Here is a 16191-nt window from a genome sequence, read left to right as displayed (position 1 = left end):
CTGCTGACCAGAGCCGTCTTAAGGGGATCTGCCGCCCTGGCGCGGCTATCCCTCCGGCGCCCCCGCCATGCCGCCTCTCCGCCGCCTCCCTCCCGCGCTTGCCGCCCCTTGGGAGGGGGTGGGCGAGCGGGGGGTGAGGGGCGTGGCGCTGGAGCGGCGCGGGGCTCTGCGCGCCCTTCCAGCGCTTCCGGGATGGGAGGCGAGGGCGGCCGGCTCGCGCTCCCGCGCAGCACGCGCTCCGCGCGCAGCTGGACGGCGCGGCGCTGCTGGGCAGCTCGCGCTGCATTGGGCGGGCGGCCGGCTGCACGCGGGAGCGCGAGCCGGCCGCCCTCGCCTCCCAGAGCCCCAGCTGGAGTGCTGGAAGGTCGCGCAAAGCCCCGCGCCGCTCCAGCGCTCCAGCTGGGGCTCTGGGAGGCGAGGGCGGGCGGCTTACAGCCCGCCCGCCGGCGCGCGAGTGCCCGCCTGCCCGTGGGGGCGGGGGCGGGTTGGGGAGGAGGAGCCCGGTATGCCGGCGGGCTCGCGGGGGCGCCCCTGGGGCGCCCAGCGCCCTGGCGCACCGCGCCACCGGCTTCTATGGATGAGACGGCTCTGCTGCTGACAATAGATAAATGGCCAATTGTCAGAATAGTCAAGTTGTAGCAGCAGACCTGGACCAGAATCTGCCCCACCCTTGTCTTTACAGTAATGAAGATCCGCCCCCCCTACACACACATAATTCAGCTATAAAGCTAATAAAAGTATAAATGTGAGTAGCAAATGAATGTTTTTGAACCAAAAGGGTGAAATGTGAGGTTTTTTGTGGGTCTTTGGAGGTGGGTGGGGGAGGGATATATGAGAAGTTTCACTGAAAAAAGCTTTAGATTAGGGATCAGCAACTGGATGCAATTAGGCCGAATCCAGGCCTTTGAGGGACTTCTTGTTTGTTTTGCCTCAGATGCCATCTTGAAAAGGTGAAAGGGTAATATAGAGGGAGTGGAATCTATAGTAATGGGATGAGCCAGTGGGCCATTTCAGAGGGGTGGGGTTGTTCATCTTAGCGTCTTCCCACAAAATCCGTTTTTTTGTGTGTGTTTTTAGCACAGGGTGTTAACATGCTAAGGAATGCCTCTCATTCAAGTTACTTCTGTCTGTCTGAGGCTGTTAGAGTGATTGGACTAGCATCACACCTGATATAACCTGCTAAACTACTGGATTTACAGGGATAAATGTCATTCTTTGTGCCTACATATATATTAACACCTTAAAGGGTTTTTCTTTCTCTCCTTTTTAAAAAAAAACAAACAAACCAAAAGTTGTGCAGATAACAGATAGTTGGCATTTATAATACAGGGGATGCACTGAGTTCACTTTCTAGCAACCATACTGAAGGACAGCAGGCATTTCCTTTGGCTGTGTGTAGCTTCTGATTTCATCCTGCTTTTGTGCTGGCAGGTGAAGATGCAATGACAGGAGATACGGACAAGTATCTTGGGCCGCAGGATCTAAAAGAGCTGGGAGATGATTCTCTGCCTGCAGAAGGATACATGGGCTTCAGCCTAGGAGCCCGATCTGCCAGGTATTCAGCATGTTCTTCTCATATTCAATATAATATATACACCCACGCAGTGCATTTTATCACTGGAGAAATGAAGCAAAGTTCCATAATTTGGCTGCCTGATTACTCTGTCATTCAAACATGCATCTGTTATTTAGTTTCATGCTTCTCTCTGCCCTCTGTGATGGCTTTGTTATGGCAATAGTTGAAAGCAGATTAATTCTTCATGTTTTCTTCTTCTTCTGGTATCTGCTCATGCTCTAGATATGTCAGAAGTGTTCCTTTGGAAACAGCTGGAAGCCTCTATCTATGAGCCAGACCATTAGTCCACAACGAACATGTAGCCAAGAAAGAGGGGGGGGGAGGCTTTTGTTGAATAATTTGATTATAATACTTACTGACACTAATTTTCTTTCAAGAATGAAAATGACATAGATTCATGCCAGAAAAAAAATGAAAGATGGTTGTTTGGCTAATCCAATTACTTCACTTTTCCAAAAGGTGCAGATGGAGAATAATAATAAAAAAGTTTAAATCTGTTTGCTAATTGCTGCCTTAAATCCTTTGCAGTGTTTTGTTACCAAAGGAAGGAGCAGTTTTCTTGCAAGGGAGTAAAATAGGTCACAAGTTTTTTACATGAGTGATTGCTATCTTTGCACTTTGAGACATTCAATCATTCATATTATTGGGAATTTCTGGTTCAGATATCTGGCCTTGCCTAGCATCTAAAACAAACAAGGCACCACAAGCAACTCAAGAGATTATTTTCATGGTTGTGGATTAGCAGCCTGTTTACTGACAGTTGAATTATTTTGAAGCTAATAATTAAACCTCACAAGCCTGAGCCCTGAGGACTTTTTCCTATAGCTTAATGATCTGTTGTAAAAAGTTCTTCCATTGTCTAACAGGGAGTGGCACCTCCCACAAGGTAAAACTTGGATGCTTGCATCTTTCAGTCTTGATTGTTGTGACTGCATTGAGTACAGAAGCATGCACCCTAATTTTGTACTGTATTCTGTTGCTTTGCCTATAAAACCCTTGGTCATTTAATCAACTTTCTTTTGGATTATGTATGAAGAATAGCCATTAAACAGTACTATGTTGAATTTTAGTCATCTATGTTTAGTTGCCCAAATAACATAGAATTCAGTGTACTTATTCTGTGAACTGCATACTGTGGTTTCAACAAATGACTCTTAGTAGTAATCTACTAAGTACTGTAGTACCTAGTGAATCAGTGACAGCTCCGCAGACCTACATATCCGTCAGATATTAATGGGATGTTAGCACATCATAGTACCGGTAACTGTTTCCTAGAGATCAGAAATCCTGAGTGTACTTTGATCATCTTTGACTCCTCAATAAAACCTTAAAAAGTTGCATACTTCTGATTTAACAGTACCATTATTTCTCACTATGTAGCTCATGTTTACATCTGCAATATATTACATGTGTGTTACACTCAGATGAAGCGAACTGATATCCAAACGCATCTATGCACTGTAGACCCCAGATTGACTTTCCTAGGTTAGATGGGCTTAAGTGTGTTAAGAATTGGAATTTTAAAAAACCCCCAAAACATTCCATATCAAACAATGGTATTGAAATTCACTACTTTTTGGGGAACTTTCCACATCGATTTAATCTGCCACAGAACCTCTGTACATTGCAGATAATTCCAGATCATGTTCTAGAATGCACACTTCCTTGCATACCTGCCACCCCACATGTGTACCCTGGAATAAAAGTGTGTACCCTGGAATAAAAACAAGCAAACCAACCAACCACCCCTGTTGCCACTGTGCATTGCAAAGGAACATACCAAGATGTGCAATTTGTCCTCATAGCCCATCTTTCTGGACTGACAGGCATCTCATGAAGAGGTCTTTCTTATTGCCAGCTGTTGCCTTTTAAATTAAGATGTCGAAGTTCCAACCTTGTGACTTCCTGAATGCAAAGCTTGTGCTCTAATGCTGACCTACAGCATCTCCCAATAGTAAGGGGGAGGGTTGGGGGGGGGAATGTGTTCCACAAAAGCGTCTCAGCCATTGCTGATCTTCTTAATGAGCAAAAGAACCAGAGGGAACTTGGGATCCCCTAGAATACAGTTTGAAAGCCACTCCTATAACCCATTAAATATAGCCAAACACCCGCGTATATTTCTGAGTGTAACATAACAGAACGAACCACATTGAATGTCTTAAGTCATCCAGCCATGGCATTGTGCTTTTTCCACTGTCTGATTCTTTGCTTTCTATCTCTCCTTATTTCCCCCTCCCCTCCCTGTACATTTCTTTAAAAATAGTCCTAAGGTCAGGTAAGAAAGCATGGCACCCTTGTGACATTTCTCAGCTTTTGCCATTCATCATTTATTTATTTTTACTCAGCATTGTGATGTGATGTGACTTTTTCTGTTGTGTCCCATGTTAGATCATGCTATTTTGGTTACTGCCAACGTAATAATATGACCTGATTTCATTGAATACATGTTTTGAAGGGGGAGAAAAGATGATGGGGGAGGGAAAGATGAATGTTTTTAAAGACCCAGGGCCCAGGTTGAAGTTGGTGGAGCTGAGCACCAGGAGAAATGTTCTAAATGCAATATATACTGGGGTGGAATCTTGGGGGGAAATTATTAAGAAGTGCAAAGTGCATGTCGTAAGCTGTTGAAGGTATATACTGTTGTTAAAAAAAACAACCTAGTTTAAAAGCATTTTTGTTTTGCTGGATGCAATTATTTTCTTTGACATTTTTCTTTCTTTTCAGTTGCAACAGTAAGCATGTCTGAATGCTGGCATGTTTTCTAACATATGCTCCATGTAGCTTCCAGGGTTAATGTGCGTGACACATAGACTCAACATTTTCCTGGGTCTCAGTACATTCAAATTGTTTTCCTCTAAACTCCCAGAGAAGGAACAAAGGCAGGAAATGATCTAGATCAGTATTCATTTAGCAGATTTCAAGTGTTCAAAGTTCTTTCCATACTTCATTTTAGTAATCCTCAGAACAGCCTTGTAAATTAATCCAGTACCATTATCCCAATATTGCTGATGGGGAAGTTGAGAGAATGATGCCTTGACAAAAGCCATTTAGATAGTTTGTAACGAAGCATGGGAGACCTGTGATAAATCCAGTGCATTTCTTCTGCACTTTTTGTGTACTGTTTTTATGGCCAACCTAACTTACAGTGAGTCAGGCAGAAGAGGCAGCCACAAGCAACCTGTATACCTGAAGGAGCGTCTCCACCCCAATCATTCAGCCCAGACATTGAGGTCCAGCTCCAAGGTCCTTCTGGCGGTTCCCTCATTGTGAGAAGTGAGGTTACAGGGAACCAGACAGAGGACCTTCTCGGTAGTGGTGCCTGCCCTGTGGAACGCCCTCCCATCAGATGTCAAGGAAATAAGCAGCTATCCTATCTTTATCTGAAGGCAGCCCTGTTTAGGGAAGTTTTTAATATTTAATGCTGTATTGTTTTTAACACTAGATTGGAAGCCTCCCAGAGTGGCTGGGTATAAATAATAAATTATTATTATATTATTATTATTCTACTCAGCCACAAAATGAACTGTGCAGAATGCCCACCTCTCAGATAATAATCATTCGTATAGAGTGTTAATTTCCTTTTTATAAAACAAAATAAAAAATAAAAATTCCTTCCAGTAGCACCTTAGAGACCAACTAAGTTTGTTCTTGGTATGAGCTTTCGTGTGCATGCACACTTTATCTAGATCACCGTAATTTGTGCACCATTGGAACCTGCTGTCGTTTTTGTGGAGAATAATGGACCTGGGATCAGTACAGACTGATCTCTGCATCTATAAGAAGTTCCTGTGCCTGTAATATAGCTCCTTGCTGGAGGGAGATTTAACAAGCTCAGCTTTTCTTGTTACTGCATCCTTGCAGTAGTAGAAATCACAGGTTCCAGAGATATCCCAGGTGCATGGTGATCAAAAGCAAAGGAGCCCCTTCAGGCTAGGGGCTGTCAGTTCCTGAGATGGATTGGTTTTGTTCTAAGCTGTAATACACTTTAAAGGAGGCCAATTTAGGGATAAGATGAGCCTTCTACTCCAGGTGTACATTTTAGAGAGCAAAAGTTGCTGACAACAGTGGCGGCAGCACACTAGTGCAATCAGTACACTGGATTTATCTACCCTTTGATAGTGAGGTCTCTTAATTAGCAGGGGGGAGGGACATAATAAATATGCATTTGTGTGAAACTGGGCTAACTAGAAAAGTCAGAGGTCCTAGGCCATACCATCATAAATCCCTCGTAGAAACTAGCAGCATTTTAGAAAGTTTCTGTTCATGCTAATCACATTTACTAGGGAGTCTCATTGAACTCAGTCACACTTTGAGTAAACATGCTTTGGATTGCACTCCACATTTCTTGAATATATTTTTACTACATTTATCTAAAATCCAACTATATATTATCCTGATTTTAAGTGCAATCCCTTGTCTGTCTACTAATAAGAAAATTCAACTGTGTTCAGTGGGGCTTACTTTGGGGTAATTGTGTTCAGGATTGCAGCCAATGGGTTGGATACCAATATTCCTTTATTATGACAAAAGTAGTGGGTGGAACTTTTTGGATCCAACACATTAGAGGAAAACCTCTTTAAAATTGTGATACAATTCCTAGCATACTTTAAAATTCTGTTTCATCAATCATATTATGTTTTATTATATTTCACTTGTTCCCTGGAAGTTGCATGCATTAATTTTTCTTTTGTTCATCTCATTGTCATCTTCATACTCTGTGGTAAATTGTAAATACAACCAGCCTCCGCTCCTTCAGTTCGGATAGGTCCTACACTTTGAACAGAAGTTCTTTTGCCCGGGACAGCATGATGATCGAAGAACTCTTGGTGCCCTCTAAGGATCCGGTGAGTTGTGGGTTTTTTTTCATGATTCTGTGGTTTGGAGCATTTTATAGGAATAAATGTTTTACCATGCAGCTTAGCCTCTCCTGCTAGAACATACATTATTTATGTTACAGTAGTGGGGTTCTGAAAGTTTTTTATTTATCAATTCTTTCAGTCAATTAAAGCTGAAATTTTAATCATAGAATCAAGCATCAATTGGTCAATCATACCAAGTAATCCATTGGAATTTACAGCCCTGGTAATGGTACTTTAAACACAAAAGACCACAAAGCAAGGATGACTGACATATTGGTAAATGTGTTTGATCTATCAGAGTAGGGCAGTATCTGGATTTTGCATGCAATACAATAAGATTATTTTACATTGAATAGCCAATTTCTCTTTGGGAGAAAGGAATGTCCAATAATAGATGAGGCTTCTTATTTGTGTTAAATTGCTTTACAATGGCCACCCAGGTAATTATCTTCTTTAAGATATACCATTGAGGTTATGTGTTCTTCTTAAACTGGTTTTCTTGAAACATTTTTCTTGTTACAAGAGACAAAACTTAGGATAGAAGGCAACAACTGTCTCTGTCTGAGATGAATTTGTAGTAGTGACACCTGCATGTAGCCAAAACCTGATTGTCTAACTATCATTGTGATGTCACCACATCACCAGGTGATCTCCAATTGGCTTGGATTATGTAGTTGCCCTTGTCCAGCCCCCAGTGCCAAGCATTACTGAAAAGACCAGAGAGCTGTCCAGTCAGTTCATGGGGAAGTATGTCAAAGATGCAGGGTGCTGCCCACCTCATGAGTCACACCAAGTTAGGAACCGAGAAGGATGTTGCTGCAGCAGTACCTGGGATCTGGAGCACACAACAGTTCATGATTCCTTCTTCTGAGTAGGGTGCAGTGATAGAACGCCACATGCTGTTGGGTAGGCATTTTCCAGTCTGGGTTTTAGTTTGGATTCATGACTGTATTGCTGCTGGTGTCTGAGGGGGGCGATTGGGGAGAGGTTCGGCATGGAAGGGGAAGGTGAACAGACAGAATAGGTCACCCAATTTTGCAGACTCCCCAGGTGGCACATCTTCTAAGATGGTGATCTCTGAGAGTTGTACCTGTCCTCTTGGTCTCTGTATGTGTTAGGTCTGGGGTGGGGCACCTCTTCCTCTGATGATAATGACTGCAAACATTCTTAACAATAGGTATTGGGGAAACTATTTCAGCCTCCTACCCAAAGTCCAATTTACTTCCTTTTATAAACCTACCATTTACTGTTCTGCTGCAAATTTTACGACCTCCGGGTTTCTTTTTGTTTCCCTCTCCTACCTTATTGTCTCCCACTATTAAATTGTTAACAGTTTGGTCTTTTTCTTAAAACAAACAAACACCTGTGCATGCTGCTGTGTTTTGAGAGGCTGCAGATGAAACATTTTTGGAGTGTTCATTCATTTTCAGGCTATATTCTACAGACAACTGCATGAATATGCCAGTGTATTTATTTGGATTAAAAGAAGTTTCGCCCAGACAGTCAGAATACCGTATATAGCAGCTGGATATCCAATTATCATGCAGTATAATAGGGTGTGTCTTTACAGATTGCTGTTTTCTGCAGGGAATATGAAAGAGTCCTTAATTCTCTAATGAAAGGGCTTTAAGAGAAGTGGCATTCATTAAAAGTTTAAATGTAGCATTCTTGTGCAGTGACCTGGATAGCAATATTTTGGTATTCCTGTCGTGCTTTGCAGGCTTGTGTGCCCACAGTGGCTTTCAGTATGCTTGAATTGCTTACTCCTGACTTCCCTGATTTTGGCAGGAGTGGCAAATCTTAATTTTAACCCTCTTGTGAAGTGTATCATATTACCTGTAATCTGCTGACATGGGGGTCAAGTCAACCACAAATAAGCCTTAGTTTAAAACAACAGCAATAACAATAACAACAACAACAAGAGATGTGTTTGGCAATGGTTCCAGTTTAATGTGAAATAGGAAAATGCATTTAGGATTGTTTACGGCAGAGCTTTCCAAACTTTTCATGTTGGTGGCACACTTTTAAGACATGCATCATTTTATGACACCGTCATTCAGTTTTACTAGCAAACAGGAGGTTAAACTAACCCCTTTTCAGCCCTGGGAGGAGCACAGGGAGCTTTCACGTGACACAACTGCACACTGCAGCTGACACACTAACGTGTCATGACACACAGTTTGGAAAGCTCTAGTTTACAGTATAGGGGCTAAAAGTATACAGGGATGGTCTGGAATAGTCCTCCATGTTGATTTCTCGAAGCTTCCTTCCTTCAGCTAAAAACCTCCAGTATTTATTCGTTTTTTGTAATAGAAAATACTGAATACGTAACACTTCTTACCTAAACTGCTGCATGAACACACAATTGTTAATGAGGTATTTAATAAGAGATTTCACCCAGTTACTGAAAGGTCATTTTTTTCATTTTTCAAATCCACTTTAATTGGACTCAGATGCCCACTGTGCTTTTTTAGTTTTAGTTTTAGATAAAAACACACACACACACACACACACACACACATTGAGGGCACTTGGGCAAGCTAGAATTCAATAGAACTACAATCCCTGTGCTCTACAGGAAGATATGTGGAGTATGAACTGCCCTAGATAGGAACATACAAAGCTGCCCTCCACTCAGACCATTTTACTGCAGTGCATTTTGTTGTTAATATTAGAAGATGCCTTTGGTGTGGGCTGAAAGGTGGATTGTTGTTATTCTTTTTAGATAAATGGAATAGTTATTTAAAAGTGAAACGCTAAAAAGCAGGAGAAATGTAGAAGCAGGAATATTTGGCGCATTTGTTTTTTATCTTGAAAATTCATCTTTGCAAAGGAAGGGAGAGGGCGCTTTCCTAATCTGCAACTGGCTTCATCACCTTGGCTGCTCATCCCCATGCATAGCACATAGAGATGGAACTGATAAATTATTCCTGACATGGGAACCTGGAAATTATTTTTGAAACAGTCTGTGAGCTGGGAGGCTGGTTAATAATAGACACAAGAAGGTTTCATGTAAGTCAGGCTACAGTGGCTATCTTTATTCAGGTTTTAAATACAGTCAGAAAACAACTTATTTTTAATTTTCGCTGTAGTGTGGAATGGGGTATTATGCTACTGCCAGAGAGGCCACTGGTATTTTTTTGGCTACCCTGACACTTTGTTTCTCAGGGTACTTGAGCTGGTTTGTCTGCTTTTGAGCACTAATAGACGTTCGTTGAGGTTACGTGAGGCTTGAGGTGGTTTAACATTAAAATATATGGAAACAATACAGTGGATGCTCGGGTTGTGGACGTAATCCGTGACGGAGGCACATCTGCAACCTGCAGCATTTGTATCCCGCAGCACTGCGTCTGTGCACGTGCGTGACACAATATGGCGCTTCCGGGTTCGGCGCGGAGCGCAACCCAAAAAAACATAGCCTGCAGCATTTGCAACCTGAGGTATGACTGTATGTAGTTTTCCCTGTAACTCGGTCACTTCTGAAAGCTACACTGTCTCCAGACTGTCACTATTCTTTGGGTACCATTAAATTGTTTGCCAGCAATTTTAGAGTGTGCAGTTAAAGTGGATTTGGCACTCTGGCACGACAAGTCAGCTTCCCCATCCCTTCTCCAAAATGGAACTTCTGGGGTAGGGAAACTGAAAGGAAAACTTGCTGGAAAGTGTGAGATAACGGTGGTGCCAGGTGGTAGCATATAACCTGCATTGCCAATACTCAATAAAAAGCAACATCGTATGACCTCTGTGCAAATTTTGTGTTGGGGGAAAAAACCAAGATGAATGCTCAGTAAACAGGAAGAGCTCATAGATTCTAGCTGGCATGCAATATGACACAAAGAAGAAAAAAACAGCTCATTTAAATTGCCCTTTAAAAATTGCTCTTTTGTCTTGCTTGCTTGTTTTATGATGACTGCTCAAAGCCATTTCCATTATCGCTCTGCTGGCCCACCTGCCCATTCACCAGTCTGGATCAAGTCTGGTGCAGGGCAGTAGAATTCTAGTTGCTTGTCTGCCCACCTCTCAACATTTGACATATGTAAAATAGCAAATACGTGCATAGAGGGAGCAATCCAAGCACTGTCTCAAGGCACATGATGTAGTTTTACTGGTGAAGCTCCCTGGACAGTAGGCTGCTTGGAAACCATAAATCAGCACTGGGTTTAGGTTCCCCTGCGTAGGATGCTGAGCCAAGGTGGCGCAAAATAATAATGAATTTAAAAAAGAATTATTGGGGGCACCAAATTTTGTCCTCGTTCAAGTCACCCTATTACCAAAATTCTTTCCTGCATAGATATAAGTAAGCCACTTTAAGGAACAGAAAGATATAAATATTTCATGGGCAGAATATATAGCCCTGGTAGTGTGCACACAATCTCCTCCACTCCACCCCTGGTTTTGAGGGACGAGGATCGGATCACACATTATCAAGTGCATGTACCATTACAATGGGAGGCAGGTGGGGCCTGAATCCACAGCCACAACAAATATTGAATATACCCAGTTTGTCTAAAGTTGTCAATGTGTATTCTGTGTTTAGTGCAGAGATTGTTACTGGGATCCCCATTGAGATGCCATGGATAACATACTTGTTTATTGTTCTTTCAAATCACTGCTCCCTCTGAGCTCATTTTGGGGAGATGCAGGTTCAAATCTCCATTCAACCCTGAAGGTGACCTAGAATAAAATAAGGTGATAGACCAAGGCAGGATATAACTGTAATAAATAAACAAAATGGGCACTACCATAAGCTAGGCTGCTATGTCCTAAATAAACAAGGTTTGTAAAGTAATTAAAGTGATTGGTGTGTGTGTGTGTGAGAGAGAGAGAGAGAGAATGATTGCAGGTGTTACAAGTGCTAATAAAAGGTTGATTTTATTTCTCAGTTGTGATATACCACAGGAAATGCTTGACTTTCTTCTCTGTGCTGAGTTAATATTTCTTCTCTGTGCTGAGTTAATATTTCTTCTCTTTCATCTCTGAAGCATCTGACGTTTCCAAGAGAATTTGACTCTGATTCGCTCAGGCACTATAGCTGGGCCGCAGACACCTTGGACAATGTCAATCTTGTCTCCAGCCCCATCCATTCTGGGTGAGTTACCTGAAGGATTTCTCTTATGTCACTATATATATTAAACGAAGCAATAGCTGGGGGGGCAGACGGGAAATAGCCCTGGTGAAACTTCCATTTCTGTTTTCCTCGAAGCCAGTGACTCGAGTGTAGGCATCATCGGAACAACAACCAACCACACCAATGCATGATATGTTTTAAAGTCACAGGATTGCTCTTGGGAGTTCACGCTGCCATAAAAAGGGATTATGCATTTTCCAAGAGAGAGAGAGAAAGCTTCTCCACATATTTGGTGCTGGATATCCCAGCATTCCCTCAGTCTCAGTCCTGGCTGTGAGAACTGCTGCTGAGTTAGCAGCAGCATGCATTTCCAGTTGTGGTTCTTGATACAGCCACAGACATATGCTAATAATAATAATAATAATAATAATAATAAATTTATTATTTATAACCCCGCCCATCTGGCTGGGTGGAAGTTGGAGGTACCACTGCATGTCCCAACCTAACCCATAGGTATGCCAAGGATCTGGGAGCTACTTAGGAGAGTTTTTTTCGAAACAGATATACGTATCTTTGTGTAAACTGCTTTGAGGGTGGTTGTTTTTTTAAAAAAACTGGTATATATATCTTACGAAATAAATAAATAAAATAAAAGTGTCCTCCTTACTCTCTTTGGACATGCAGGAGAGTGGCTTCTGAGAGCATCCCCCTGACTTTAAATTTGGCAAGAAGGAGCCTCATAAATTATCAGGATCTGAATATTCCCACAGAAATTGCTTCTATAGACTGAGAACTTCTGATGCCTTAAATAAAAAAATATTATTATATTGGGACAATATGTAACAAAAACACTATACACTATACTATACTTCTTTGCTTCTCATGCAACAAAAGGAAAAGAAAAGAAAAATTTAAAAATAAGGAAGAGTAAGAAAGGGACAGAAAAATGAGAGAAATACCGGGGGGGGGGGGGGGGCTTTAGAGAAAACTCTATAATAACTCTATAATAAATTAAAAGGAAAAATAGTGTTACTTACTTTGCCATTCCAGAAATATAAAAACATTTCTTTTAACATTTCTGATTTGGCTTTTGAACTGCAGTTCTGTTCTCAAGGGCTTGCTGTGGGAAAGGGGTTTGGAAAAGTCCCAGTGCATCTTTGGGTCCCACTCAATGTATGCTGATTATTTCTAATTTATTTGGAGGCTGTGGAGTGGTTCTCTTTAAGAAAACAGAGTAGAACTCAGCCCTTACTATTTTGTCAGATTCCATCAAATCTATTTTTAGTTGATTGAACCATATGTATGGCACATTTACATATGAAAAGCAAGGTGCATTTAATACCAGGGCAAATAAATGCTTGTAATGAATTACAGTGGGTGCAATCCAGAGAAATACTTCTGTGCCCAGTTAATGTTCGAGTTATCTAGAACCAGAATTAACTTGTTTTGAATTGCCCAGAGAGTTGCAAAGTTCATTACATCAAAACCATGAATAAATTTAACAAATGTTAATAAACCTCTCTCTGTCTTCTAAAAAGGTTATTTTTAAATGTTTAGATTTAGTTAGTATAATTTCAGTGTGTCTCATTTCCCCTTCCATTCAGAAACATTGAAAAATTTAGTTGTTATAATAATAAACAACAAACGTTACATAAAGTAGAAAAAACAAAAAAACAGAGAGCAGAGAGGCACAAGTCATTGTTTTAGAGGCTTACACAGCAATGTTTAAGTCTTAAGTTCTGTATTAGCATTTGTTTTTCTCTAGAGTTCATGTCTAAAGTGCACAAATAGGAATAAGCGAACAGTATGAACTCATGGAGCCCATCAGTGGTAGGATGTAAATAATGTAAGGATCAGTTTTGAAATGCCCACAAAGGATATTTCCTTTAAAAAAATGATAAAAATACAAATACACCATATTTGTGTTTTATAATACTAAAGCTGGAAGAAAAAAAAATCACTCAAAGTGGGCAATTGTACATAGTTTTTCATGAACTTTCCTTTGTTTTTATTACCAGCATTCCCTATTTTAGCCCAGATGATAAACTTTAAATCAGTGTAATCCAATAGAATAAAATATATTGGTCTACGAAACCTCAACACACTTGTGTTTTATTTAACTTTGTGGAGGTGGAGAGAGTCCCCAACAGAAAATACATTCAAAATATGATCACAGTATTGTGGGTGACATTCGCATTCTTAGCTGACACACCCTGTAGCCTATTAAAATAGATAGCATGCAATTGCATTTGAATGACTGCAGCTCGTGTTACCCTTGCAAGTGAGGGAGACTGCTTCAAAGAGGTGTTGACGCCTTCTACTTGAAGCTTTAAAGGTTAACTAGGAAACATGCAGATTCATTGAAAGAAACACTACCAAATTCTCAAAAATGTAGATCCTGGGAAATTACAGGAATTGGGAATTGGGGGAGATGTGGCAATAAGCAAATTCATGAAAGGGGTACTGCTGTTTCTTCACAATGGAAGACTTTATATATAATGTCATGATTTCTAACTTTGATAAACTGTTAATTACCCATCTCCTTGCTGCAAATCTTAAAGCTACTGTGTTACCTAGACACATCACAGGCCACTATAGCAAATTTGGCTGCCACAACCACCCTACCCAGAATGCCTTGCTCCAAGTGCAGGAAATGCACATACGTACAGTGGTATCTTGGTTCTCAAACTTAATCTGTTCCGGAAGTCTGTTCCACAACCAAAGCGTTCTAAAATCAAGGCATGCTTACCCATAGAAAGTAATGCAAAACGGATTAATCCGTTCCAGGCTTTTAAAAACAACCCCTAAAACAGCAATTTAACATGAATTTTGCTATCTAACGAGAACATTGATCCATATAATGAAAGCAATAATCAATGTACTGTATTATAAAATAAATAACGCAGCATTGTAGATGCTGAAAAAAATAATTTCTTACCTGCACTGATGATAGTCACTGTTAGGATTGGGGGGGGGCCTTTTATCCATTTCCGCAATCACACAGTCAATCAGTAGCTGAACTGGGTTCCACACAGTCACAAAAACAAATTAACTGAGAAAGCCTCAAAATCAAAAATGCAAAATAAATAGCAGAAACAAAAGCACCAAACTTAATCCGTTCCGGAAGTCCGTTTGACTTCTAAAATGTTCGAAAACCAAAGCGCAGCTTCTCATTGGTGCAGGCGAAACCAAAAACAATAGGCAACAGCCACATTGGACGTTCAACTTCCAAAAAACATTTGAAAACCAGAACACTTACTTCCGGGTTTTCAGCGTTTGGGTACCAAGGCGTTTGAGAACCAAGGTAACACTGTACATGGTCCTTCCTAGAGCAAGGCAGCAGGGGATGATGTGAAGAGCTTCCCAGATGGGCAGGAGGCAGTGAGACTGGCCTCTGGGGGGCACCAATTTGTGACCCTCCACTTGAGGCACTTTCCTCATTCTGCCTAATGGAAGGGCCCCAATTGTTCTAACATGTCCACTGATTTCAGTGGGTCTACTCTCAGCATGACTGAATTTGAATCCAACCCATTGGATTTACTCAATGAGGATATTTATGCAGAGTGCAGGTGAGCACATCTTGAATAAACTGATATATAACTACTGTACATCTTTTACCCAGGCATGCAGCAACTTGGCTCCTCCCTTCATGGTGGGAACAGAGAATATATCCCTTGCCTCTGCATATTTGGCAGAATATTTAGAGGTTGTTTGACCCCCTTGAGTTCTGAGTATGTAGATCTGATATGACCAATCTTTACTCCGCAGGTCAATTGTGTGCTGTAATCTAAGCATAAAAATAATAAATTTACATCTTTACCAATTCACATTGTCGTTATTATGATTTACATCTTGGTCTTCCTTTAAGGAGCTAAGAAAAAACCCACCCCTCTATCCTACCAACATCCATACAGGGGAGGGGAGGCTGGGAGATAGCAGCTGGTCACAAGATCCCCTAGTGAGCTTTCCACTAGGAGATTCCATTTCATTTTCTTGTTGCGTGTTGAATTTACCCAGTTCACAAAAATGTGTCATGGGCACTCTGCTTGGGCAATTTTGCTTAATTCCACCTTTGCCCCAGATATTCACAATCTACAGAAAAGTAAAGTAGCAATACCGAAGTGTTAGTACTAAAAAGCCAATGCCGTGAAACATTCAGCTTTCTGGCATGATAAACTTATGTGTACTCTTGAAATCAATATTTTTTACTATGGTTTTTTTTTTTAAGTAGACCTAACTGCTGTAGTAATGATAGAAGAATTAGAAAGGTTAGGTCTAAAATTATCAATACACAATTGCTCCTTTATTACATTACATTCTAATATCCACAATATTTGGGAAATGTGATGTTGAGCTTCTGACACATGATCAACACCAGCTTTATTAATTAACTGAAAACCAGCTGCCGTATTCAAGCACAACAGTGGCTTTCCCCCATGCCTGCTAATGTAAGTCCCAGGTCCCTGCTTGTCTACAGCCCCAGTTTGTGGTAGGTGAAGAGAGACCGAGTCTATTCTGTCAGGCATGGAGCCAGCACTGCCACTGTGTTGGAAGCAGCATGAGTGCAGTGCTCTGCTGCAGGAGTCAATCAGCAGCACCAATTTGCTCCCAGGGAGAGGGGCCAGGGACTGGGCCAGAAAGCGAACTTTCTCTCTGTGGTCTGCTCCCAGGGCATAAATTGGAGGCTT

General features: G+C 41.3%; 1 protein-coding gene across 44 annotated transcripts in view; it reads left to right on the top strand.

Annotated features, from left to right (window-relative positions):
- Nucleotides 1-16191, top strand: part of ANK3 (ankyrin 3) — a 218221-nt gene that overhangs the window by 149108 nt on the left and 52922 nt on the right. For 22 of the 44 annotated variants that reach the window (XM_033148853.1, XM_033148859.1, XM_033148863.1 and 19 more), the window contains 4 exons: nucleotides 1432-1555; nucleotides 3840-3851; nucleotides 6318-6420; nucleotides 11418-11524. In XM_033148853.1, the coding sequence (XP_033004744.1) occupies nucleotides 1432-1555; nucleotides 3840-3851; nucleotides 6318-6420; nucleotides 11418-11524 (346 nt within the window). The remainder of the gene's footprint in view (nucleotides 1-1431; nucleotides 1556-3839; nucleotides 3852-6317; nucleotides 6421-11417; nucleotides 11525-16191) is intronic. The other 22 variants (XM_033148870.1, XM_033148884.1, XM_033148878.1 and 19 more) reach the window with 3 other exon arrangements.

The sequence above is a fragment of the Lacerta agilis genome, chromosome 5 (genome assembly GCF_009819535.1).
Source record: "Lacerta agilis isolate rLacAgi1 chromosome 5, rLacAgi1.pri, whole genome shotgun sequence".
In the NCBI taxonomy this organism is placed as follows: Eukaryota; Metazoa; Chordata; class Lepidosauria; order Squamata; family Lacertidae; genus Lacerta; species Lacerta agilis.
Note: the sequence above shows the minus strand (reverse complement) of the source record. Positions and strands in the feature narration are given on the sequence as shown.